The sequence below is a fragment of the Eutrigla gurnardus genome (genome assembly GCF_963514095.1).
Source record: "Eutrigla gurnardus genome assembly, chromosome: 14".
Taxonomy (NCBI): Eukaryota; Metazoa; Chordata; class Actinopteri; order Perciformes; family Triglidae; genus Eutrigla; species Eutrigla gurnardus.
Window position 1 is genome coordinate 13,241,442 of NC_139937.1, and position 27,954 is coordinate 13,269,395.

At 43.1% G+C, this 27,954-nt stretch overlaps 2 protein-coding genes across 2 annotated transcripts in view; one reads left to right on the forward strand and one right to left on the reverse strand.

Moving 5' to 3' along the window:
• Nucleotides 1-274: 274 nt before the first annotated feature.
• LOC311024855 (uncharacterized protein) lies at nt 275-14,542 on the forward strand (the record flags this gene model as incomplete). Its single annotated transcript, XM_084027430.1, has 19 exons — nt 275-337; nt 595-776; nt 892-980; nt 1,603-1,617; nt 1,846-2,058; nt 3,354-3,431; nt 4,983-5,243; nt 6,356-6,439; nt 6,747-6,815; nt 7,171-7,290; nt 7,553-7,624; nt 8,639-8,860; nt 10,430-10,624; nt 10,732-10,750; nt 11,138-11,228; nt 11,390-11,470; nt 11,634-11,753; nt 11,920-12,008; nt 12,537-14,542. 18 exons carry the CDS (start codon nt 275-277, stop codon nt 11,998-12,000), a joined length of 2,055 nt encoding a protein of 684 aa, XP_083883556.1. The 3' UTR covers nt 12,001-12,008; nt 12,537-14,542.
• A 1,059-nt stretch (nt 14,543-15,601) lies between these two features.
• Nucleotides 15,602-27,954, reverse strand: part of prss35 (serine protease 35) — a 74,917-nt gene continuing 62,564 nt past the window's right edge. The window contains exons 2-3 of the mRNA XM_084026285.1: nt 19,719-19,835; nt 15,602-17,608 (exon numbers count right to left, since the gene is read on the reverse strand). Of these exons, the coding sequence (XP_083882411.1) occupies nt 16,315-17,589 (1,275 nt within the window). The 5' untranslated portion in view covers nt 17,590-17,608; nt 19,719-19,835 and the 3' untranslated portion in view covers nt 15,602-16,314. The remainder of the gene's footprint in view (nt 17,609-19,718; nt 19,836-27,954) is intronic.

The window sequence follows — 27,954 nt, forward strand, 5'->3', positions numbered from 1 at the left end:
TTATGGCCCTGACTTCCTTACAAAACTTTAGCTGCATGCGATTCTTAAATGTTAAGAATCGTCTTCTTTTCTGTGTGCAATGTTGAAAAGCAAAGCTTTGTAGAAGAGGAGCAGGGGCCAAGATGCTATTACTCAACAGTGCAGCGTGGCTCCATTAATTGCACATGTGTACTGAACGTAATTGCTTTGAAATGCTGCCTGCCTGAAAAATGCAAAAGTGATACTTAAGCTGTCACTTTGCCTCCCATCTCAGTAACAGCCATTATGTTTCAGCATGTACGCCATTAAACTCTTTAACTCATGTGCCATCATTGTTTTTTGCAGGTCACCCACAAAGGTAAGATACAATTCAAGTTAATCATGATGTGGCGGTAATAACCAGAGGCTTTACTTGTGTTTAGCACCTTTTTTTAAATGTCAAAGCACAGCTATCTTTATAGAGCAGCGTATGAACAAAACAAAATTCGACATTCTGTGCTTTCAACTACAGATTTGTGGTGATTCATTGTGAATTTATGCGTTAAAAAAGCTGTTGAATCACATGAGCTTACATAACCGCGTTGGACGGCGAGTTAACAGGGTCTTCTTCTGCAGCCGGATGCGACAGCCAACAACAGCGTGCCGGCTGCTGCCGCTGCAGCTGTTGCGCCGGCCAGGCGTGCGCCTCCCACTCCTGGCGGTGGTGGGCCCCCTGCTCGCCCCGGGCCACCTGCCAAACCTCCTCCGCCCTCCGTCACCCCCACCGCACCAGCCCCCGCCGTCGCCATCCCCAGCAAGTAAGAGTCACGCAACAATATTACATAGAAGTGTTTCAATTGAGCTGCATCAACATGCTTTAGAAACGGATTGCCTTTGTCAACACGCCCTCTCTCTTTCTTTCTTTGCGTTTAGTGCTCTGGATGATGGTTTCTTGTTGGATCTGGACCCCATGTCCTCCTCAAGGGGCGCAGCAGCGCCTTCTTCTGTGACTGGATGGGGAGGTGGGAACTTTCTGCTCTATCACTTACTGATTGTTATGGCCCCTCCCCTTTTGTAACCTTTGCTGTTCACACATAGATTTACACCTTGAAAGTGTTATTTACTTTTTCACTATTTTTAATTTTGTGTATATTTTAATTTGATGAAGTAAAATTAATGAAAAATCAAATTAAAAACCTATAGTACGCATTGGAAAATGGTTGCCAGTAATATCAAGTAGAGACAACCTTTAGTTAATGAAGTTAACTGAAAAGAAACTAACTGGTGGTCTTTTGGAATGACTCTGTATAGCAGAATAAAGATGTGGCTTTTACTTGGAAGACTTTAAATAAATAACAGCATTTCCATTATTCCAAATCTGCTGTTGCAGTCAATGCAGTGCTCTCTGTTCATCCCCACATCTCCGCTGAAACCCTGAAGATGGCCACAGTCCAACTCTAAATTAAATTAAGGAAGCTTTTAGCTTTATTGGGCTTTACTATTCGGCCCATGTCTACTTTTCTCTCGCTTGTTCTCTATAATGTTGGCAGCTTGCAAATTAAAGATTTTCAGCAGATCATCTCCATACTTAAAATTAATGAATTGTCTCTCACCTGTCTCTCTCTCTCTGTGTCTGTTGTGCAGATCTCTTGGCTGAGGGTGAGTACTCTGCTGCAGACTCAGTAGGAGAACTGCCTGAAGGCACTTGCATTTTCATCACTTTTCTACCTGAAGTAGTCAACTATTTGTACTTTAGTCTCTGCTAAAGTCATTTTTCAGTCACTTTGACACTGCTGTCTCCCTCCCTATTTCCCTTTTCTCCTCTTTCTCTCATTTGGGGGTTGTGACTTGGTCGTGGCGTTTGGATTGCGGGGTTTATCCACATAGCGACTCCGGCTGCCAATGATGAAGCCTCTGAAGCTCTCTTAGCAGAGGGAGATTCTGCTGCGGCTGATTCTGATGGTGCTGATGCTGCGGCTGGTGCCCCTGCACCTCCCAAAGCCGCCGCTGCCACTGCAGCCGCACCGGTGCCAGCCTCGCTGCCGGCCTCGCTGCCGGTCTCAGCTCCCGCCTCAGCTGCAGACATGGACTTTTTCGGAGGTCAGTCTGGTCTCAGGACAGAATGTAGACCAGGATGCACAGCATGGCAGCCTGCCTGCTTGTCTACAATGAGCCTTTTCCTTATTTAGTGCTACTGAGTTGGTAAAGTTAGGATCCGATTATTTATGTCCCATCAGATTACATGTGATGTCGATGGAAACATTGAGGAGAATCTTGAGGTTACGGCTTATTTAGCAACACATACTGATTTTGAAGGTATTTCCAAAAATCTATTTTGTGTGCTGCAAGATAAAGTCTGACAGTGCAGCTGTATTTACATGACATATAATGCATTATTTTGTTCGAAAATATAAAAGAAACACCAATATATACCAAAAGAGATGATTCTTTAAATTATTATTATTATTATTAGACAGTGGAATATTTTTTCAACGAGTTAGTAGTATTTAAATGCCGTTTTTTGACTGACCTGACCTGGGCTTTTTCAGATGTGACTTAAATATAATGGTTTTCTAATGTTTTTTCATCCTGTTTTGCTGCAACCATGTAAATTTACGTGCTGACATACCGACAAGTTTTCACATGCTCTGTTTTGACATTGAGTACAGAGCAAACTGCATCCAACAAATATGAGCCAGTATAGTGGATAACTTGCTTCTTTGTGGGTTTATTCAAGGCTGCATAATTGCAAAAATACAGAGTTGTGACATAAACACATTTTAAACATAATCACACACTGTGCGCCTCAATAAACCCACTGCAATATTTTTAATCTGCTATTATGACTTGTATTTCGGGGATTTGTTACTTTTTGTTTTTGTGTTCATCACTCTTAATAATCCCCCCCTAATGGCATACTCACAGTTTCATAAATATGTCAAGATGATGAGTAGCTGGATTTAATTTAATCATGTTTTGGCTTTTTAACATTAACCTCAAACATTCCAGAAGTATGTGGTAACAGAACCCATTGAGTTTCTTTGTCAAAGAGTGACTTTGCCTCGTTCCATCCCCAAACTTGACATTTTCCCTCTTGTCACAGTGCAACTTGTGACAACTTCATTTCACTTACCTGCACAAGTGTTGCACTCACTGAATGCAGCATTATGCAGCCCGTCAAAACTCATCACGTGACTGATGCTACAATCAGATCAGTCACTGCAGAAACCCCGGGCTGCATATTTCTTGTATTCTCTGCTTTTTCCTGATGCTGACCTCTCATTTTTGTTCCCTGTCCATTCCATCTGTCGACTCATCTTTCGTTCCTTACATCCATGTGTCTGTTGGCTGTTATGTTTTGCGTTTCCGGCTGTTTTTCGTCTGCAATACCCTAGATGCGTTTGCACCTTCTCCAGGAGACGGTCCTGCTGCCGTGGCCGCGGGCCCCGCTGCTGATGCATTTGGCGGATCCGGTGGGTGACAAAACGGCTTTTTGGCACGAGTGTGTGTGAGTGTACGGATGCTTGTGAATGGGAAACCTGTTGCTTTTATGATATCAATACTGCTTCTGCTTCCATAGGAGACAGTAGAACAAAGCTATGCCCTCGGGCACTACTGTCTCACCCAAAATCCCGCTCTAATGCCCCAGTCATAAACCCTCTCCTCCCTCATCTCGACTACTCTTCTCCTGAAAATTCACCCAGCGAATACTGCAGTAAAAAGCACAGTGCAACAGTAAACTCTACTGTAATCCAAGAATGAATACCATTTGTATTGATATATCCTGATAATAATGATGATGATGATGATGATGATTATATTAATCATTATTGAGCCTCTTTTTTTTTTTCAATAACTCTATTTAGTCTCTCTCTTTGGCCTATATATATATATATATATATATATATATATAGACATAACCAGAGCAATAACACAAAAAGTTGCAGTTTATCTAATATACTTCACCATTAACTTTATTCGCCGCCCACCTCCACTATTAGTTGGTGCAGAAAAGACTGCTGAACTCACCTTTTTAGCGATTATAATACAAATGTAGGCTCTGAAATGATCCATGTGTCGCCTACATCTTCAGTGCTTCATGATATCTCTGGCAAACACATTCAGACATCAGAGGTTAACGGAGGATGAATCCTTCTGACTTAAGTGACTTTTCATGCAGCGCTGCCATTAGGTCAAAATATGAATTTGACCAATACTACGTTTACTGATGATACCTGCAAACCCTGTTGCATTTTGTGACATTGGGCGTGTGATAGCATGCCTAAACTAAGATGGTGATTATCAGCATGTTAGCATAGTAATTGTCATGTTAGCATGCTGACTTTAGCATTTTCTTTTGTCATTCACTCAACATTTGAAGGTTTAATCCATTAATGATCTTATTTGTACTGTAAACTTGAGTTTAATTGTTGCCTGGGTGAGTAATATGTGGGTAACACTGACATGTAGCTACTTCAATAGCATGAATGGAGGTTCTGAGATCTCACAGAAAAAAAAGATGTAGGTTTGTGGGTAGTTTTAGGAGGAAGCAGTTTCTTTTGAACGTGAAACGCTTACAATAACGTTTATACAATGTTAGCAACCCAACATCACTTAACATCTTGTATGCCAACCTGTTGGTTTTATCACACAGCCAACAATGTACCAGGGACACATGGCTGATTTAGCTGTTCCCATAAATTACAAACCAAATGTAGTTGTACACTACCAGCTGTAGTTACTGAAGAAATGTTCACCACTGTCTGCCCGTGGATGCAGTTCTGAAGTTAATGAGTGGTCGTGTGCTTGGTTTACCGTTTTTGTACATAACCGTTATTGGGAGCTCCAGAGGCGTCTCGCCTCAAATATATGCTTTTTACAGTGTTTGTTGCTTTAACAAACCCTCAATCCTCCCCCCCTCCTCATTCCCCCACCATCTCCTTCCCTTCTTCTCTCATCAACCCCCCCCCCCCCCCCCCCCCCCAACCCACCAACACTACCCCCCCATGCTGCTCTTCCTGAAGACCCCTTCGCTACAACAGAGGGGAGTGGGGACATTGCTCCAGAGCTGGACCTGTTTGCCATGATGCCCGCTGACAAGGGGGCCCCTGCAGTCACCCCTCCCACCTCTAGTGAGGCGCCAATCATCGTCGCCCCCATCGCTGCCCCCATCGTCGCCCCCATCGCTGCCCCCGCTGCCCCCACCCCCTCCACCACCACCACAACCACCACCGACACCACCGCCACAGAATCTGCAGCCGCTCCGACTCTAGATATCTTTGGTGGTAAAGTCCTCTTGATATCATTGTGCCTGTCCCTGCATTGCCCTGCATTTGATGATGATGTTGATGAAGAAGACATAGGTTTTCATAATGATAATGACTTGCAAGTGTTGCTGCTGATGATGATGATGATGATGATGACAGTAGTGGAAATGATGCTGCCCAGTCCTTACATTTCAGATTTGTTTTTCTATTTTCCATGATGCCCTTCCTTTAGATACAGATAATTTAATCAAGCATCTTGACTTCCTCTGCAACATTTAAATATTAAAAACATGACTAATTATAATAATAATAATTATTATTATTATTATTATTATTATTATTATTATTATTATTATTATTGTTATTATTCAGGGACCAAAGTCTCAGTGTTTTAGGATAAAAAATGGACATGGATATGTACTGTATCTCTCTGTATCTCTCTTATTAGCAGAGGATGCTCAACTTGTTTTGATTATTTTACTACTACTAACAGACTGCCAAATCTTAGAGGGAAGAGAATAGTTTCTCCTAGCTGCTTGTGACCAATAGTTTAGATACTGACAGCTGAGAATGCTTTGTTGTAGCTTCTGCACTTTAGTTAAAAGGGAATATTGTCAGAATTCGTATATGCCCAGTGTGAGCTAGGATCGCCCACACATGACCCTGTAAGGATAAGTGTGCATAGGTAATGGATAGACTGACGTATACATAACTTATGCATCAAGTTTCCAGCCATATTAGTGGCATGGCTCAAAATCTATGTCAACAACTTTGGCCCAGACTGAAATATCTGACCAAATACTGGATTCCATTAAACATATGCAGACATCCATGTTCCCCAAGCAATGAATGATCTGACATTCCATTTTTAGCACAATCATTAGGTCAAAATTTGAATTTGTCCAAACATATAATACCCACTAAATCTTCCCACTGAAATTTGGCAATATACCCTTTTAACTGCACCGTTTGATTTGCATTGCACTGAACAGATACACAGCAACTTACCCCGTTTAATAATCAAAATGTCTGCTGCTCTCTCTGCTTTCCCTCATCTCTCTTCTTAACTCATCATTCTGCACTGGACTTGGAATCTGAATGTACATATGATTGTGTGTCCTTGTTCTTAGATATGTTTGATTCTATGCCTGAGCAAAGCCCTACCACAGAATCCAAAGCTGCTACCACTCCTAGCGTAGACCTTTTTGGTTCAGGTACAGGAGCTGATATCCATTTCTCTGTGTGTGGAACCTCCATCTCTTCTGGTTTCCATACATCCACTCCTCTGTCAACTGTTTTTTTTTTTTTTCTTTCTTCTCTCCCACACGTCTTGGTTTGTCCCCCATAGTGGTATGAGATCTGTGCATGTAACCCACGTGTCCAGTCTTGAATTGTCCTTGTGGCTGCTTTCTATCTACGCTGTCTTTTCCTACATGCCACGCTAATACTTTTCTTTGCTCCCGGATCCCCATGGTTTCCTTCTTTCTCGCATTCTGCCTCTCGCTTGCGCTGGTTAATTAGACCTTCCTGCTGTTTCACGCGGGGCCTCTCCTTTGCCGGAACTGGCTCCGGTTGGAGACATTGTGACCGGTGAGTTAAGCTGCTTTTATCTTTTCTGCATCACTGTTTTCCCTTCCTTTCTTTTCATGAAGATTGCAGCCAGCTTCAACTTCTCATGAAGTTTGTTTGCATGGTGCCGGTGTCTGCACATGCACACAAGTTCTGTACTTTGAAACGGTGCACCCTTCAAGGATGTGGATACACAGTTGAGATGCAGGGATGCTCGCTTTGTCTCTGCATGTCTGCTCTCCTTATAGAATAGGCGTAATAGTTCATGATCAAAGCATTCTCCTCTTAGAAATAAAGCTGTTCCTGCAAGTTAATCATTTGGATTTGGGAGTAGTTTAATTATTTACTGCTTCTGTCTGCCCGTCTCTCTGTTCAGACTCATTTGCATCTCCAGCTCCTGCTGTTGCCGCTCCGGTTGCTGCTCCTGCTGCAGCTCCCGCCCCAGAGGCCTCCTCCCCACCCAAAGCAGAGCCGGCGCCTGTCATTGACCTGCTGGGTACTGTACCTCAGAACACACATAAATATGCCTTTATAACAACATGTGCTGCATGTAAATTCTTGAACTGTCGTTTCATAATTTTACTTTATTCTTCTGGGTATTTTTTTTTATTTATTTTTTTTATCATCCTCAGTTGTCAGTTTATTTCTGCTATAGTTTTTAGTATACCCCCATTGTGTCCCAGTGTGTGGTCCAGGGTTGACCTCTCACCCCTTTCTGCCCTTAATGCTGCGTTGTGGATAACTGGACGGCCCTGCAGATTCCTTCAGCAGTCCTGTGGATGAGACACCAAGCTCAGCTCCTGGAGGGCCCGGAGACGATCTGCTGGGAGGTGAGTCTCCTCTGACTGTCAATTTTGAGGTCAACTTGAAATATTTGACCGAAATTGTGTTTAAATTAGAAAGCCTGAGGGCACCAGCAGATTTGGATAAGATGTTCACATCCTTGCATAAAAGTTTTGTGCTAAAGGTTTTGCTGGCAAAGAAATGTTTTATGCTGATTAAGAAATTGGTCTATTTAATAATGACACAATCTTGGCATGAATGGTTACATTTGATTACACAGCAGTTTCAAAGTGGATTTGGACTCGTTTGTAAAATTTCTGTCCGCCACGGCTTCCTATTGATGACATTGCCAATTTCTCGCCCATCTCATTTCCTTGTTTTTGTCTGCTTCTGGGGACGTACAGGAGCATCTGATTGGTCGAACTCAGTGCTCTAACTGGAGTATGATGATGCAATAGCATCCATTGATTACACAGCAGTTCCAAAGTGGATTTGGACTCATTTGTAAAATGTCTGTCCACCACGGCCTCCTAGTGATGACATAGCTAAGAGATAGTTAATGAGGTAAAGAAGGTGAACAAAATAACAAGTACATCAAAATTATACTTGAAGTGTAGTACTTGAGTAAATGTACTCGTTACTTTCCATCACTAAATAGGATACGAAGTTATTTATATTGTAATATTTTTCTCATTTGTTTCATTATTTTGTATCTGCCATTGAACATGCCATTAATTGTTTGGCATATTTTAATCCTGATGTACTTTGCTGTGTGCTACTGAGATACTCTAATAATATATTCACATTGTTCTGACAATATTTAGTGCTGTAACCAGTTTAGTAATGTATTATATCATAATTCTCTCTGCCCTATACTGATATAATATTTGCTGAGCTGGTCGACTTTCCCCACAGGGATAACATTTCATTTTGCTTCTGAGATGTCTTGTGTGCCATCTGTTGTGTCAGTAATCATATTTCTGTGTTCCTCATGGAATTAGGGTGAGTCAGAAAACAGTACTACATGTGACATCACAGTCATGTCTGCTACCCCCCCTCAGGCCTGATGTCCCCCACCCTGGCTCCCACTGCTGCCCCAGCTCTAGCTCCAGCCTTGGCTCCAGCTCCGGCCGCGGCTCCGGTGCAGAACGACCTCCTGGAGTCGGGCTTCGATGCTCTGGGCTCCCTCGCCTCTCCGACACCGCCTTTACCTGCTGCAGCACCAATACTACCAAATCCTGCAACCACCTCACCGGCACCCCCTGGTGGCTTTAATGCTTCAAGTAAGTGGATCATGATATAATGTAGAATATTTATTTTCCTTTTGTTGTTTCATTTTAGTAAATCTATTGTTGTGAATTATTGTAGTAATGTGTTCTTATTAGACATAGACATTGATCTGCTCTGGCTCATTAAAAATGAGCGTGCCTTAACTGTGATCTAGTGATTTCTTCCTGCTGAGAGCTTGACTTCTGCATGAATGACACACTGACATGTGCGGCTGTCACTGTCTGCTGACTTCTGCTGACTGCTTAACTCTTCAGCACTGTTCTCGCATAGATTTTCTTTATTTTCTTTGAATCTCTTCACTTGTACTTCTCACACTTTCATAACTGCTGTGCTTTCTCCACCTCCTGCTCACCCCACTACCCCTGCAATCTTTATTTTGCTCTCTCTCTCTCTCTCTCTCTCTCTCTCTCTCTCTCTCTCTCTCTCTCTGTCTTCTATCTTATCTGTTCGTTCTTTCTTTCTGCTGCCCACCTTTTTATTTACTCCTTCATTTAATGTCCCTCTTCACCCCGTTCCACACCCCTTCCACTCTCCTGGGTCATTGCTTGCTTCTTCTAATCTGTAACCGGTGAGTTCCACCCGGCAGTGCATTGCAGCATGTGCAGTTTGGACAAGTCTTCCCTCCTGAGTCTTTGCATGTTGCAGTATGAGCCCTGAGTGTCTCCTGCATGAGACAAGACTTACTGTATTGTTGTATTTTCTCCTGATCTCTTAGAGCAATGGCTCTCTTAGTAACCACGTACCATCAAGGCCCAAAACTGCAGAAGAGTCTGCAGTATATATATATTTGTAGATATTTAAAATATATATTTAAAAGTGTCCCACCAACAGCATCCCAGTAGTGAAAACACACACACATCTATTAAAGACATCAATCAAATATGTTTACGAGTATGAAATACTGTATGTATTGGTAAAAGGCTGAATATTCTGCTACACTGTCTAAAGTTAAAGTTTTGCTAGGATCTTCAGAGGTGGAAGCCTCTATGACAATTAAAATAGGTCATTTACACAATATCCATCAGTGCAGTGATTCCCTACCAACGGTACTTGTACCCCAAAGGGTACTTGCAGATGCTACCCAGATGGTACATAGTTCTAAATTTAAATAGTTAAAATAATTAGCCAAAGGTAATGCTGAAATAATGGATATGCAGTTGAAATAAACTTTCAAGAACACAGTATTTATGTAGAGGTCAGTTGGAATGAAAACCTGTAAACTCTCTGGTCTTGTTGACACCTGGATCAAAACCAGAGCTTTATTCCAAAACCAGCCAGTTTAAGTTCCTGAGATGTGACAGTGATATAAACTCGGCAACTAGTCAAGTGAGTTCAGTTGCTGTAATTATTTTTGCTTTGAATGCTCAAATATATTTACAGTCCTACCTTGTGCATGCGGTGCACAGCTGACTACTGTTGTTGTCACAGCTGGATCCTCCCCGTGACTGTACTGCCTGGTCTCACATCTGCCCTCTGCCCATGTTACAGCTAGATTAGGGATTTGCAGGTTTGTAATCCGTGTTGTTTCTCTGATGTCTCGCCATTCCCACCCTCTCTCCAAGTGTTTGATGGATTAGGCGACTTGCTGATGCCCGCAATAACGCCCCAAAGCACCGGGGGCAGCACCGGCAGCGCAGGAGGAAGCATGGGAAATCCTGTCGCAGCGGGATGCATTGGAGTCGCTCCTCCCGCCACTCCACCCGCTACCAAAACCGTTGGAGGAGACCTGGACTCATCACTGGCCAACCTTATTGGAGGTAGACTGCAGCTTGTTTGTCTGTCATTTCTGTTTCCAATACATATTTAAATAAAAATGTAACCCTTTTTTCCTTCCTTCCTTCCTTCCTTCCTTTCTTCCTTTCAGACCTTGGAGTAAAGAAAAAGTAAGTGTGTGTTGTGAAATGTAACTCCTATAAATGCATGCTTGTGTAGACTTAAAGGTTTGTGCATCGTTCCCATAGAGTTACAACATTTGTGGATTTGTGAAAATGTTTTAATCATGATATAATGGGGCACCCTCAAGGTTGATCAAGCTCTCTTAAACTTTAAATTAATTAAACTCAATTTTTAATTCAACCTGGGCTTGTTGCACAAAATTGTATTAAATGATTCAAATCACAGCCACCATATGATGCAGTTTCTCATTCATCTAGATGTTTTTTTTTGTTGGTCTAACTGATTTTCTGAAGTCACCACTATGAGCATTATTAGTACAATGGTACAAATACACAGTAGAGCCTTAGGTGTACCCTGTGTTTGGTCTCCTTTAGGGACCCACAGAGTGAGAAGAAGCTGACAGGAGGCGCCAACTGGACGCCACATGTGGCTCCCACAAGCTGGGCTACACCAGGAGCCCCCATGGTAAGAACCGCATGGACAATGTTTGTCTCGACATCACAAACAACAAAGATAAACATGGCAAAAGAAATGTTTTTAATGTTCACTATTGCAACCATTTGCAATTTAGAAATCCCACAAGCTGTTGTTTTTGCTGATATATCCTCTTCTTCCTGTCTCTCTAGGCTGGCGCCACCCCGGGAGCTCCAGGAGCACCAGGAGCAGCCATGGTGCCACCGATGAGTGCACAGCCCAGCTTTGGCATGGTGAGCTTTATTCTATATTCATTATCTGGTTACTGTGAACATTTTCATTCCGCTTTTGAAACAGCAGGGTAAACCTTTCTATATATTTCCACCTGGCTTGTTGTGAAGTCAGATGATGATTAATCTGTGTTGCATGTCTATTGTGTTATCTCCGCATTACCAGCCTCCTGCAGGAGGGCCTGGAGCTCCCGTCATGCAGCCCATGATGGGGCAGCCAATGATGGGACCACCCATTATGAGACCTCCCCGCGGTGTACCCAGAGCCGCTGCACCAGGAGCACCGGTAACAAACCACACATAGTGAAGTATCCTCAGTGAACAATAAAGCAGTTTGTACACAAACTGTAAAACCAGTGATGCTTTAATGCATAATTTTTATATTAATGTCAAGAAGATTCATGTTTACCTAAAAAAAACAAAACAGCAATTGTATTTCTTATTTTTCCCAGATTTCTCCCGGACCTGCAAGCCAGAGTCCCAAGAAGCCCAAGGACCCTTTGGCAGAGCTCGACCTCAAAGACTTCTTATAACGCCCCAGGTGTGAGCGCACAATAGTACTGTAGTATACACTTCTGCATATAGTATACACAGTTCAGTGTGTAACACCTTCTGGAAAGACATACATTAACTTTGTGGTGGTTGCTACATCATTAGCTGAAAGATAGCTATTAATTGTGAACAGAAGGTTCAAATGGCTATGCCACTATAGACAGAGAATAAATATAATAACAAATTAGTCCAATTTTCTTTATATTATAATGCCTCTGTGAATGAAATTGTAGTGTTTTTTCAGTGTTGGAAGACATTGATAAGATAGATCCTGCATAGGAAGCTGGTGATCCATGTTTCCATCTATCTTCAGCAGGAGAAATATGAACCATCCGTGCTCCGTTTTCAAATAGCAAGAAATAGCAATCAAGTATCAAAGCCAATTCACCTAAAATCAACCTGTCATCCTGCTCTGTAAACACAAGAAAAAACTAAATTCACCGTCTGTCAACTTTGCACTGTTATTGAGAACCACATGGCGCTTGTGTTGAAATGTTCTCCACTTCCTGTTTTCCAGCTGCTTTCTTCTCTGGAGCAGGGCCTTCTCAACTTTTCCCTGGTGTCTGTCAACATCTCGGGATGTTCAGCTTCTATAAGAGCCTCTTATCTCCGCCCCGCCCATCACCACCCTGTCCTTCTCCTGTGTGATGTCGTAGCACAAACTGTGAAAGTGAATCATAGCGGATTATATATATATAAATATAAATATGAGAAAAAAAATACAAGCGTGTGCTTATGTAGATGTACTAATCTTTTTGTCTAAACAAAATCACTCACAACCATGACAAAAAAAAAAAGTCCACACAAGTACGTGAAAGCAAGTGAAGGCGTGTTTGTTTAGTTTTCTTTCTAGTGTGGAGTTGAATGATCGATGTGCTTTGGTGTCCTAAGCCCCGCCCCCATTAACCCACATGTGTCCCCGCCTCCTTCTAAAGGGGGAGGAGCTCTTCTTTGTCCCACTCTGATTGGATGAGAGTGGTGAACGAAGCCCCGGTAGATTTTTTTGGGGGAGAAACATGTTGTGTGTTGTTTACAGAAAGGTTCTCGTTGATGTACATAGATTTCCCTGGCGAGGATTACGTCTCTATTCTGTATGTCTGTTGAAGAGAAATATAAATGTGAATCTGACATGAAGTTGTCAGAAGTCGTGTGAGTATCCTATTTCCCGTCATCTTTCGGAAGTATTTGGAAACAAATATGAATACCGCTAAATGATTAATATACTGTATATTAACAATCAACTTCCATGGGCTTCTGAATCATACCAGACCAGTGATCCTATTTGTTTTGTTCTTTTTTTACTTGTGGCTCATTTTTCTATGTTTATTTATTTGTCTTATCGTCCAATGTAATTTATATGTTCCGTTTCCGTTAGAATAATCCACCAGAATGCTGTCGATATATGCTGGCGTTGCTATTAAAGAACATATCTTACAGCTAACTTCAGGAGAATATGCTTTAGTTATTCATCAGAAAGGTAAATCCAAACTGACCCTCAAAATAACTGTACATGTTTCTACCTGAGGATTTTGGCACTACCCGTGTGGATATGGCTGTTCCCTGTGCTTTCCTTATACCTGTGACCCGGTCAGTATGATTATTTTTGTATTTAGCGTAGGATTGTTCCATTACCATTTTAAATTCTAGGTTCAGACGGATTAAATTAAACGATTTTAAAGAATAGCAGACAGCCACCACGGTGATCCAGCACTCAGGAACATATTAAAGGTACCTTGTTGAGTTTTTTCTAAAAAAGGAAACAAAGCTCTGTTTACACTCATTGTTTTTCACCAAATAGACTGTGGGTGTATAAGGCCAAGCTGTGTTAACAGTATTTACTTCCTCATAAAACATTTGAAAACTGTAGTTTACATACTCAGGAGGGGGCTGGTCATTAAACATTACTTCATAGCAATGTTTAAATAATGTCAAGTGGCCAAATAGTCCACAGGGTACCTTTAAGTTACATGTTACTAACCTGTTGCACCCAGTGCTGTTGAACTATTATGTGACAATATTATAATTACAGCTAATAAATTAGGGTTACCTGAAATGCAAAGATGAACATTCAAACCAAAAGACATTTGATTGCTGTCTGAACATAGATTTTGTCCAAGTTGTCCAGTTGGTCATTGGTGACCTTTGTCCCATTGTCAAGTGAACAGTACATCGTGTCAGTGGCCACAGAGTGACGTCCACAGTGTGGAAATCCACAAGTTTCTTCTGTTCCTGCAGACCTACAAAAGAATCGATGTGTTGATATGCATGTGGACAGCTGCTGTTAACCAGACTAATGTAAAGCTTACTCTGTGTGTTGTCTTTTCTGTGGACTGAACAAGCAATTGGTTGTGAGAATCTGATATGATTCCGATTTTTAAAAAAATGGAAGATTATTAACATTTTTCATGACTGAATTATTAAAATTGTATTTTTGTTTAGTTGTAAATTAATTTTATTTACGATGGCCCACCCCAGTGCATGTAAGCCCTTTGAGGTGCAATAAATTCAATGACGGATTCAACTGCCCACGATAAGGATTTCTTTTCTTGCATATCATGAAGATTATAGATAGACATGTTCGTTTGAAGGAGTATTTTACTTCAGGACCAAGGTCAGATAAGCAGCTTGGTAAAGTAGGCAAATGCCCAAGGCACCAGTCTCCCAGGAGCCCCAAAATCCCCAGGTGCATTGTGTGTCTTTTGTTGTAAATGTATGTGTGTAATTTTATTAATCGCAAATTTGGGAATGAATACCACAGTAGGAGTACAATAGAGACTTATGTGTTGGCCCCTGCCCCAAAATCTAGTTTAAGCACAGTATTTTATTAATTGGTGGTTGGTTTCTGTGAGTATGCCATGCATAGTATGTGGACTGATATTGAGGGATCCTCTAGGAAAATAATCCAGCCATGTGGGTTGATTTAGCATTAGTTGAGTTAGTATGTTTTTGTGAGTTAAACAGTTAATCATACGGTACAATAACTTTTATTGGGAGTGGTCTCACGGCAATTGCTATCCACAAACCGGTGTATAACAGTAGAAATTATGCTTTGTAATCGAGATCGACACAAAACACACACACAAGTAGAAATCTCGGTTTAATGGTTGGTAGTCTTCAATTGGCATTAATTTCAGGTATTTGGTATTCAAAAGGAGTCTCGTATGAATTTTTGGGAACTTAAACAACATGAAAAGTAAAAAAAAAACATCACATCCTAATCTCATTTAACCCTTAGAATCAGAGAAATTTCAACAGCTCAAGTAAATCATGAAATGGTTCAGTCCCATCTAAATCCAAATATGTAGCCTCACATGAAATACAAAGTTACAGTATAGGCTATCAAAATATATTCTGAGAAGTCCCCCCCCCCCCCCAAAAAAAAATAAAAAACCGTTAACAATTCCATAAATTAGCACAAGTTTTCTGGATTAGCACCAATATAATTATGTGCACGACAATGAAACCACATTTCACTGCGTTGCAAGAACAGAGAAAAGATGGTGTGACTCACAAATCAGACAACTTCCTATCCAGGATCCATAAGAAGACCTTCTCTATTTAGAAAGAAAATTGTCTGATTAAAAAGGTAGTTGTAAAAGACAAACTCAAGGTTCTAGATATACACAATGCAAAACACCAGTTCGTTCAAATTAAAAATGTTTATAAAAACAGTTATCTCAACACCTCGATATAATTCATTTGTAAAAACAAAAGTTACATTAATTTCTTCTGGGTCTTTTGTCAAAGCCAATGCGTTCGCTCTTCTTTAAAGTGGTGGAAAACACATGAACAGGAGTCTCTCCGTTTAAGGCCTGGTTGGGTTATTAAGACGAACGTACCCCGGGGTTGGCTCACAAACATTTGAATAAAAAACGTTTTCCAACTTGGTATCCAAAAAGATCAAATCTTAAAAAAACAAAAAGAGCCTCAAAATAGAAAGCAAAATGGCAGATCTGAATGATCTTAAATACATACATTACATTTTTTTTTCTGAGTTGTTTTTTTTTAGCAAATAAATTAGAAATGCTGAAGAGCCACAGTTCTCTTGATGTGCTGATGAGTTTCTGTTGTCAACACAGAGTCTGTATGGCTAACGTGTGTGTGTGAGTGTGTGTGTGCGTGCATGCGTGTAGATCAGTGTAGCAGGAGGCACAGGAGGTAAAAGGGAGGCAGAAAGAGGAGGGGCAGTTGCAGGGCCCCTGGTTGGTGGTGAGAGTAGGTAGGGTGTCCCTTGTATAGAGGTGGGTCTGAGGGATGGGGGCGGGGTGCTGGTAAAGTGGGGTTCCTGTGTTGTCTTAGGCTACCTTGCACTCACTTGAGTCCCCGTGGACCCAGGAGCAGATCTGGGCAAATTTGAGAGGTGTTATCCTCACTGCCACGTTGTAATCCTGCTGCATGCCGTTCCCGTTCACATCCACCCACTGGTGACCAGAGAAAACCCCAATGATCTTCCTCGTCCACTTCTTCTTGCCAGGCTCTTTGAGGCGGATGTAGATCCCAGAGCCACTGGAGCCGGGTTTGGCATCGCAGTACTGGTACAACAAATCGTTGGACTCCTCAGAGACGGAGCAGAACCGATACACCAGGTTACCAGGACGGTCATCATCGAAGCCAGAGAAGTGGATCCTCCCGGCAGGGAGCTTCTTTACGGAGGGGATGACACCCAGATCCATGTGCTTGACTTTTGGGGCTTTCTTCAGCTCCAAAACGGCATAGTCATAATCCGCAGTCAGTCCGTCGGACACACCTTTGAACCAGCCCTTAGGAACTTGGGTCTTCTTGACCCCAGTCCACCTAAAAGAAGGTTTCCCTGATTCCGCACTTCGCCGACTCCTGCTCTTTCTACCTCTCCCTTTCCCTCTACGATCCTCTTTCCCATCGTTCTCTTCCTGGTCCTGGTCCTGGTCTTCACCTTTGTCTTTGTCTCCCTTTCTCCTTTTGCCCTTTCCTCGCCCTCCTCTCCCTTTGCCTCCTTTCCCTCGTCTGGACTTCTCCTTCAGAATACCAACGCGCAGCTTCTGCACCCCATCCAGGTAGTCATTCCCATCGTGGATGCAGTGGGCAGCGGTCAGCACATGTTTGGGTGACACAAGAACCCCGGAGCATCCCGTGGAGATCTTGACAGTGGTGGAGAAGGGATATTTGGTGGAGAACTGCTTATCGGAGATGGTGAAGCGGGTATCGGTGCCGTACACCTCGCGCTTCTGGCGGGAGCTAGACGAGATGTTTCCGGACCAGACCTCGTTGAGGCCCTGCACAGAAACCGAGGTAAATGTGCGTGAGCCATTTTCATAAACCGTCTCGTAGGACAGGAACTGCTCCAGGTCGTCCAGAGAGATGGCAGGGAGGCGACGCTGACACTCAATCCCACAGGTCCCACTCAGCTCCGGCTGAGGGTGGGCTGAAAAGTTTGGGCTGCTTAGAGGCACAGTGCGTCTTTTCCTTACCAGAGGCACCTTCCACTGTGGCCAGGTATACTCGTCGTCGACTGCATTCTCCTCCGCAGTTACAGCCACCACCACAGCCAGCACCGACACCAGGAGCAGCACACACAGGGGTATGGGGCCCATCTTTAAGTTGGGCCTGGCTCTGAAATAGAAAGAGTAGAGAGGAAGACTTAGAGACAATTTAATCAACGGGGGTGCTAAGTTTCATAGCTTTATACAAATCAAAAATATGGGAAAACTCGAGCTCAGAAGGTCCTCTATCCAATGTTGAGGCCTCCAAGTTTAGAAACGCAGATCCACCATGTGAGGCCACAGGGAGGCAGCGTAGCCCAGAATATTAGAGACATCCCTCCGGTCCAGAGCTCCAGATGATCTCAAACCAGCTCAGCCGTGTGTGACAGCACAGCACACTCAATACAGACCCGTTTTCTTAAGCGCATTCCTCCCTGATGCCATTATGTATATAAAGAAATAGGACTCTTCGTCAAATGCATGAAACATGTCTCTGGAGTTGATACATAAGCTGTGTGGTTGAGAGGAGATTTATGTCGTCTGAGTCTTGCAGCCGGCGAGCAGGAGAGGGTAAACCCTGATCCTCTGAATGGGCTGAGACAGTGGCTTGGAGGTTTGCCACAATGGTTAACCTTCTCCTTCGGTAATGACCATATCTGGTTTCCTCAGCTCCGTTCCACTCCTTGTCATGCATACAGATGACATCAAACATGGAGACTACGTGGGCTGTTGCTTCATGCTTCTGCCGTACGAGCGTGATGTTGCCAATAATCTGGATAACCCCATAAAGAAAATTACACGTTTTAATACATGCAGCAGACCATCACTTAACTACCAAGTAGGAGAGCTTCATTTCAGCAGCACGGCTGTGGCGATGAAGTCACACAAACAAATCATTTGGATGCCTTTCATTGCAGCAGGAGCGCAAATCCCGTTCAAACAGAAGTGCAGAGTGAAAAGCTGCATTGATTGCTTTCATTCGGACTGTTTGAGGAGTTTAAATGGCGTGTGGCACACAGACTGACGTGTGGGGAGCTTCCTGCATTGGCCAATGGGGTCCACAGACACACATTCCCTTTCAATTAGATGTTACTGCTGCATGAAAATGAGACCTGAGCGAGGCACACCATCAGCTGTGGACCAAAGCATCATTGAAACAACCCTTTTTGTTCCAGGCCAGAAAGCACATTGTCATCCAACTGATTCCAACTGCAAGGGAGACTGAAGTTTACCACAGTGTCCAATAAAACATTCCCAGTGGCCGACATCTAACCAGCCCCAAAGAGAGTGTAATAAAACACAATCCCACAAGAGCTGTAAAACAGTCTCACTAAATGAGAATACAAAAAAAATGACCCATAGGTTCTGTGCAACTTCACACTCCCACCACCAGACGCAGACATAACACACATCTAGAAGAAAGCCTGCAATTATTCCGCGTAGAGTGGAAACTGATATGCTGCCATGATGACTCTTGGTCACAGAAGGCGCTCATTTGAACCATTTTCCACTGCAGTCAGCTGAAGAGGAAGCTGTGCCCTCTGTCCATCCCTCAGCGAGGGGAGTCACAGCGAGAGGCACCCAGAAGTGGCCAAAGGGTGGCGCTATGGAGCAGTTGTCCATCCCCACATCAGCAAGCATTGTTCAGTGTTATCTACCACGTTTAATAAAAAATTGTTTCATTTATTTTGACCTTTTTAAACAACTTTTTCAGCTCAGGAGTTTCCAGTGTAGCAACCACTAAACAGACACTGTTAGTGTGTTAGAATAAATAAATAAAAAACAATTCAATATGTTTATTAAATATCTAAACCAAGTAGTTCATTATTTTGTAATAAATAACCAAATGTAAAAGACAACATCTGTAATTCCACACTGTTACAGCATGGCGTGGGAATGAAGAGGGACGATGTGTCTATTAATTCTAAAGCAACGTAAGAAAACTGGACTAAAAGACGTCACTTAAAGCCAATAATAATACAAAATGCCTCAAAATGTCCATCTAAATCAAGAATACTGTGCACTATTTAGGCTAGAAAATCAGATTAAAGTCCTCGCGGGGGGAATCAACAAGTGCACCCACAACAAAGACAAAAAGCAACAATCGATGAAGAAAATTAAAACATTAAAATATGGATTCAACTATGAAAAAAAAAACAAATAGAGAAAGTTGAGCTACTTCCCCTCTGTGTCCATCAAGTGGTCATAATATCTGTGCAAAACGACTGAAGGCTTCTTACCTGCTCGCATCCGATTGATGGATCTGCCAAATCCGCAATGTATTGTTTGTTTTCCCTAGAAATACACAAATATGATCCCACTAGAAAACAAACGGGTGTTGGTGCATCCCAGACGTCCTGCTATCAGCGGGGCGACGGCTCCCTTCTCCTCATTGCTTCTTCAGAGAGAAAGTCACAGCCGGGACACTGCGCTCAGGCTGCACTTGATGCTGAGGAGGGAGGGAGGAGGGGAGGAGGGGAGGGAGAGGGAGGGAGGGGGACGGTAGGAAAAGAAGAAGAAGAAGAAAAAAAACATCTGAAAAGGACTTCTTTTTTCCCCCACTTGTGACAAAAGCTGTTCACATATTGGTGGGAGCAGACCAGGCGATCCAACGGGGCTGAGTCGGGTGAAGTGGGCAGCGGTAGGGAGGTGTGCAGCGGGCTGGAGGAGAGAAGAGCGAGGCGCGCCTCGGTCAATGGGACGTTCAAGGGACTGTGAAGGAATTAGTTCTACTGCTGCCTCGACAATAGAGTCCGAGGCGTTTTCATTCAGAGCCATGCGAGCCTCAACATCTGCAGCACTTTCATTCTGCATGCCCAGTGAAGTGTAAACACCAGGGGTGAGGCTGAAGCTTATTTGCACCCAAATTAAGCATACACGCTGCTTTTTAAAAATGCAAGGGAATTATGCTTGCATGTAAAAACGCAAAACATGTTTCTTGTGGAATATAGGCCTCATTTTATTATATCTGCTGAGGCTTCTAACAAGTATTCAGATTAAACAATGAGAGGGGGGGGGGGGGGGGACATGCTGGAAGGTGTATTTGCATCCTGTAGTCTTTACATGAAAGTAGTGATTGTTGGGATCAGCAGTTCTCCTCCCTCCTTTTCTTGTTGTTTTATGGCTCCTGTCTGTGTGTGTGTTCCCCTCAGGGTGTGGCTGCTCTGCTCTCTGCTTCGTCCCGCTTCCTCTCCTCCTGGTGCCAATCATTCAATCCAGACTCACCTGCTGCAGTACCTTTAATTTCCCAGCTTGGGATCAATAAAGTATATCTAATATCTATCTATAATATCAATATGTAGAAGTAAAACAAGTAATATACAGTCAAACTCTGTCTATAGTCCTCATTTGTAAAATGTGTTCACTAAAGAAGACATGTGTAAATCATCATCAAAGAGTTTTCTGACACAAACTGTAGGCCTACTGCAGAAAACATTTTTTTTATTCTGTCCAACTTCACATGGATTAAAGTCATTTGATGCTTTGCTCAAGGGCACTTCAGCAGTTTTTGGATGTTCACACCAAACCTCAGCCCTCTCTGTTTAGTCTTTGCATTATGCAAGGTCAGGGGAAGAAATCAGGGCCTCCGGCCGACAGTGGAAGAATGCCACGGTGACTAGTTGAAGTCTCAATGAGCCAAGAAAAAGCATGGAAAATATGTGTGTAATGAGGGAGAGAGAAGAGAGGGGGGGGGGGGGGGGGGGTGATGATGATACACATCTGGCTCAAGAGGGAATGAGGAGTGCAGGATTTGAAACCAATCTTTGCATGATCACTTCTGTCAGTCACTTTGATTTTCAGCAGGCATCACGGCAGCTCCACTGATTTAAAACAAAGTGCTTGTAAAATTACACCTGTTCCTGAAACTCTGAGAGAGAGGGAGAGAGAGAGGGGGAGAGAGGGAGAGAGGGAGAGAGACGTGGGTGGCCTGCACACCTGACCAGCATGTTAAGCATCATGATGGATCCTCGTCCGTGTGGGTGGTGATCTGAGCCGTATGGGTTAGAATAAAAGGTACATCTCTCTGGGTGTGTCATACAGAAGGCCACATGGATTGTGGGGGAAAAAAACTGTGTGACATCATCCTTAGTTTTCTGAAGGGACTTTTTGAAGCAATCAATTGGGTTCACCACACACGGCCATCTTTGTCAAAATGCTGAAGCCACAGTATCCAAAATATTTAGACAAAAAGTCGGGAGGAGCAGAGGTGGAGATGAACATGTTGGAACCGCTACAGTTGAGTATGATAGCCTGAAACCATTTAAAACCGACTAAACACGCCCACTCCATACCTGAGGTATTGTGGAACCAAATAACAGAATTTAAATGTTCAGCTGTTCTCATGTTAAAATTCAGTCAGAGAAATATTGGGGCCAACACCTAGTGGCCATTTATAGAACTGCAGCTAGGGAAACCGGAGCAGGGACTGCTCCGGTTTCCCTAGCTGCAGTTCTATATTAGTTGGAAATTAATTGGTATCCCAATTGAAATATTTACTAAAAACATCCAAGCTAGACCAGCTGTCATGTAGCTGATTTAATTCCCTTACGTTTCCTTCTTCTGATTACAAAACTCTTCTTCTACTGCGTCATGGGAACAGGTGCAAATGATAGACTATGGATACAGGAAGTGATTCTGTTGGTCACCTTCTGAGTGACCTGACTAATGAGCACACACACACACACACACCCACACACACACACACACACACACACACACACACACACACACACACACACACACCCACACACACACACACACACACACACACACACACACACACACACACACACACACACACACACACACACACACACACACACACACACAAGCTGTTTTATTATTGTATCCTTGACAACTTGCTCCCCTCCTCTCAGAGGCCACTCAACATCCCAGCACCATAACAAACTGTGACCACTGTTATCGCAACCCTCACAGACGCAGACAAAGAAACAGAATAAATGTTCCTGTTTTCAGTTAAGTTTAAGGTCAAAGGTCACAGAAGTGGGAGAGAGAGAGAGAGATGCCTATGCTCTCAGGCCTGTGGCTTCCAAATAGAAAAGCAGTGAGTGATATTTCTGGTCGGGGTCGATGCTGTGCCGTGTGGATAGAGGGGCTTTTGTGCCGCCGACGGGAAGTGCTCCCTTTGCGCTCTGCTCTGGTAGATGGACGCTTACTGGTGGGAGCTAAGTTTCAGGAATTTCATTACTTGTGTTTGGGTGTAGTGGATGAGACCTTGCCCACCTTCACAGCAGTAAACCATTAAACAAGCTCTTAAAGGAGCAAAGGTTCCTCCAAGTTAACTTTCATCCATGAGAAGCCGGGTTAGCAAGATGCTACTGGTGAGTTCCTATTCTGGTTCCCTCCATGTGATTTATTATTTTTTTAAAACATGGGCTCCCCTGATTTGTGTTGTGGCACATTTAAGAGAAAGCTTGTTCTACTGTTGAAACTGTCTTTAGCTGCGTTTCCACCAAACACTCCAATCCACTTCAGTTGATCACACATCAGGAGGACTATTATCATCCTTCCATTAGCAAAAGTTGCCAATAGTGAAGGTATTTGTTTGTACTTGCGATTTTTAAATAGCCATGCTACTGTCGATAATTCTTTTAGTCAACCGATAAAACATATTTTTAAAATAAGTCCACAAAATGATTGGAGTACAGATGTTCTTCTGTTCTGTACAGATGTTCTTCTGTTCTGAATCCAGCACGGGATCCATTGAAGATCTTGTCATGGAGGTCTCCAGCGGCGTTGCTATGACAACTAGCTGAGCATCTACACTTACCCACAGTGGAGAACTAATAGAGGAAAGCACCTGGTACCACAAAAGTAGCCGGGTGGAGTTGGGCAGAGCCGTAACCATGCAGTGGAAACGACATGAGAGGACCTTGTTGGCCTTTTTTTGCTGTAGGTAGCGGTCTCCATTAGAGGATGCCTACTCCTCTACACAGACCACACTAATAAACCAACTCAGAGGGCTGCAGTGACCCACAGTTCACTTCCATAGGGCTTTATTTTGACAACTGAATGGTCTTTTAGCTCTGCTCCACGCCGAACAGACCACCATTGATGTGATAGGACTCTCTACCTCATTACTTCTCTCTCTCTCACATACACAAACATTAATACAGTATATATAGTAATTATATAAATATAAACAGTAATGGGACAGTTAGTTAAAGGTCTCGCTGAGACCCGCATACAGTTTATAACCCTTTTTTTGATAGTAAATATTTGGGTTAAATGCGAGGGAGCCAGCTCTAAGAGACGAGACTGTATATGATGAAAGGCTGACTGAAGTCACACGTGCTCCTTTGAATCTCATGTGCAAATTAACAGGCAAACCACAGTGCTGCTGCAAAGATGGACTTGTGAAGGCGGGTCACTGCCGTCGGTTCTTCCAAGACACTTAACCTTTGAGGAAAGTAACAGACATTATGCTGGATTGCTGCCTTGGGGTCTTGTTAACTTGTTTTACTGGACTGTCATGGTGAGGAGGTAGCACCTTCCTGTTCTACACAGTCAAGATAGAAATCACCAGTACAGATGGACAAAAATGAGTTTCCTTTGCAGGGTAGCTGGGCTAACTGTGGTACAGTATGAGCTCATTGGATTGAATAATTGTTTTGAAAGGACTGCGCATCTGATTGGAGGGATTCCAGGAAGAGTCCAGATCATCCCAGAGGGATTAAATATCCCATCTGGTCCGGTAACCCCTCAATGAAACCCCCAGGAAAAGCTGTTGACCTAATCCCCCAAAACAACCCAAACACGCAACTCCATATTTCTGTTTTATGATTTCTTCACACTGATAAGATTCCCCTGTTGTCTACAGCCACATTAGCAGCTCTGCGAAGCTGAGGCTCACAGCACTAGATGAAAAGTGAGGGGATCAAAGTTCACGAACAGCAGAATACTTCATGTAGCAGTCATCACGGACAAAAGTCAACCCTTCTGGTGGTGCAAGAGGAGAAGTCAGGGCTTTGCCAAAATCACTAGTATACATCCTCTGAAGACCATGAGTGTATATATCAAATTTCGTGTCAATACTTTCAATAGTTGATGAGATATTATTGTCTGGACCAAGCGATGAGCAAACCAGCCGATAATACAATACAGCCACACCTCAAGCATGCTTAAAAAGTGTAACATCTAAACTGTAACTGTCTAAAGCTGGAAAATAAACATCCTGCAACAACAAAACCAGCAGCATAGCTGAACCATTTTGCACTAAATTTCATGGAAATGTTACAGATTCTTGAGATTCTGTGCTGTCAGAAAGCCAACCAACGAGTTAAACAGCATGAAAATCACCGGTTTATGTATGCAGCACTTTGATATGCAGATTAGCCGACCAGACTGAGCCTGTCCTTTACAAGAGATCGGCATGTATGCCTTTATCACATCTCAGTGCGTGTGTGGCCTTATGTTTACACAGCCCGGCCATAATCCCTTCCTGCAATAAAAAACATAAAAATATCCACATCATATGCAGGGCATGCACCTGAAACATTCGCCATCTATGTTGTTAATCCCCTCTGCAATGACGAAAACAAAACTACCCTACAAGTAAGAAACAGAGTGCCTTTGTTTTCATGGCTGGGGACGCTATTTGGATACTTGAGGTTTCCCCAGCCATGATTGATGATCTTGTAATTTGTGCTCCGGTACAGTAATCGTTAGTTCAGAAGTCCAAACGTGCATGAAGCGAATGGCATTTAGGAGTCGCCTTTGAAAAGGAGGTCTGAAAATAGGAGGCTCCCTCAGTGCTCTTTCACTGAACTCACAACCGCACGCTGCTGCTGCTCCACGGTACATACATGGCAGTGTTTTACCGTCGCCTTGATGCTCCTCCAAACGCCGCAGGGGAGACTCACGCTCGAAGCAGCTTTGAATTCACTCCTGCTTCGAGTCTGCAGAGGTGTCATCTCTCCTCCATTCCACTCCTATCAAAACATTTAGAGCGGTGGAGAAATCTGGGCTTGACAAAGAGGAAGCAAAACAAACACCGCAAAGCCTATCTCTTATCGCGATAATAAAGTGTACACACCAGGCGGGGCGATGCTTCACACAAAGGTTTGCACAAGATGTGGGCCCTGACATGAAATCAGTTCCTCCACTTTGCCAAACATGTATTTTTCCCCCCCAGATTGAGTTGCAACCAACAATCCTGGCCTGTTTTGGGGCTGATGCAACTGTTTATACGCGCTGAGACTAACGCGGTGAAATGTGACATTTATCCCACCACCACGCTCTTGTTTACAGTGAGGATGTGGACGAGATTTCACAACGTGCTGCCAGGACTCAAGATGTGTGAGAGGACACGGGGAGAAAAGGTATTCGTTGACCTCGGATTTTGCAGATATAAGAGAGACAAACGGATGTGATGTGTAGGGTTTGACGTGTAGGGTCATGTGTGTAGGGTTTGACGCCTTACGTGATACATTTCAGACGTGAAAGCATTGTTCACATGTGCACACGCAAAACACGCACACAAATGTACACAAATGATTTCATACAATAAGAGCGAAGCGAGGAAAGTAGAAAAGCCTTGGCGTCTTTGCATGTTGAAAGAAAGAGGCACTCATATATTCTGCGGGGTCAAAGGGTTACATAAACACACTGTGTGACTAGGTTAACACACCAATCCCTGTCCTCCTTCCAGGAGAAGAAAAGGGCTTTTGTTGAAGTGCAATGATGATGTCTCTTTGGCTCGTTCTAGTCATTTTCTCCACTGTCTCTCTGGCTGAATCTCCGTTCGCAATGCTTCGTTCACTTGTGTTTCCCAGATAAGTGACCTGCCTGCTGCACAGTTTTGAAAAAAAAAAAAATTCAGTGGCACACCTTGTTTTTTGCGGCTGCAGTCATGGTAAAACAACAAACAAACCAAAAACACACCCACACGTTCATGCATGCAAGTAAAAACACACACACGTGGCCTGAGCCAGAAATGTCATACTTATTGCTCAACATCAAGGGTAAAGGTAACAAATTACATTCACATTTTTTTGTGTACGCCTATTGTATTTTTTCTGTAATTTTACTTTTATTTAACTAGCTTGTTATTTATCATATACTCCGTTACAGAGTAAAACAAAACAGAGGGAATGAGCAACATCACCTGGTGCAGCAGAGAAGAAGCTGCAGGTGTGTCTGCGGCCACAAGAGGGCGGAGCTCCAGAGAGGGGACACGCCGCACCCCGAAATGACACGTGATAAATGTTTGCTGCGTTCACGGTCCGCTGAGGTCACGGTCTTCAAGTACAACCTATTGAAGTAGCACATATGCGTTGCGGGTGTAATTAGCGCCATTGCACTTTGGTGTAATTTAACACAAATGTTACATCTATCTTAACTAATCACCAATTTAATGCCTAACTGACCAGTGTAAGCGACATACCCACTAACAGTCACGTAAGCTGGGTTTGGCTAACATGCTAACACGCTAAATGCTAACATGCTCCTGGTGAATTCTCCCTGCCAGCGAGGAACTTCAGCATTCGCGGGGTGTTTGAGGACTTCCTGCTGTTTGAGACTGTTGGTCCCTAATGTGTTACGAGAGCCTCATTCAGCTCAAAATGTTTTGGATTTTAAATTCGACTGGTTATGCTGGGACGGAGAGGCCGAATGGACTGGTCATATCATGCTTCGAGGATGAAGGAGGAGAGACCTTGAACCTGGATCAGACTGTGGAGGACTTCAGGTGAGTCCAACAACACGCTGCTAAACTGCTGCCAGATGAGAACGTTAACAACCGCTTCGTTGCCTAGCAACGTAGTTCCGTGTGCGCGCCACGCGTCGTGAAGACCGCTCTCTAGTCTCTCCAGTGAGTTCGTGAGGCTGCTACTGCTGTGATTTTATATTGTTTACATGTCTTCGTTGTCTGCTTTGGAGAGGTTTTATTCTGCTGGTGATTCTGAACGAAGTTCCAGGCGCTGCTGCTGGTTTTATTTGTCCATTATGTTCCACTTGTGTGTATGTTGAAATTGGTTGGCAAGGCAATGTTGTAGCCTAAATACATGTCCTTTAACAATATCATGTACTTTACTAATATTATATTATATTATAAACAACTACTTTTTACTTGAAACACATTTAAAGAAACCACACGTTCACTGGAGTACAATAGTACAGTACATTTTGTGTAAGTAAATATAAACACGCTGCAGCTATTGTCCGTATTTTTGTTTTTCCAATGGGTGTGTGCATTTCCAATGGTTTGTGTTTGACTGACATCAGAGAGCCTTCAAGTGTTACTGACTGTAACACTTGCATACTTTACATGTTCATACAAGACTCTATCCCTTTTCCAATTAGGACACTTGGGGTTTTGTTACATCAGCAATTGAAGTAATCTGTGCCTTTGTACAGCACTGAATGCTGTAATCACAGATGGGCTAACATTGTTCCAGCTAGTCAACCCGTCTGGCTGCTGGATTTAAAGTGCTGTTGCCAACTGTGCCCAACCTC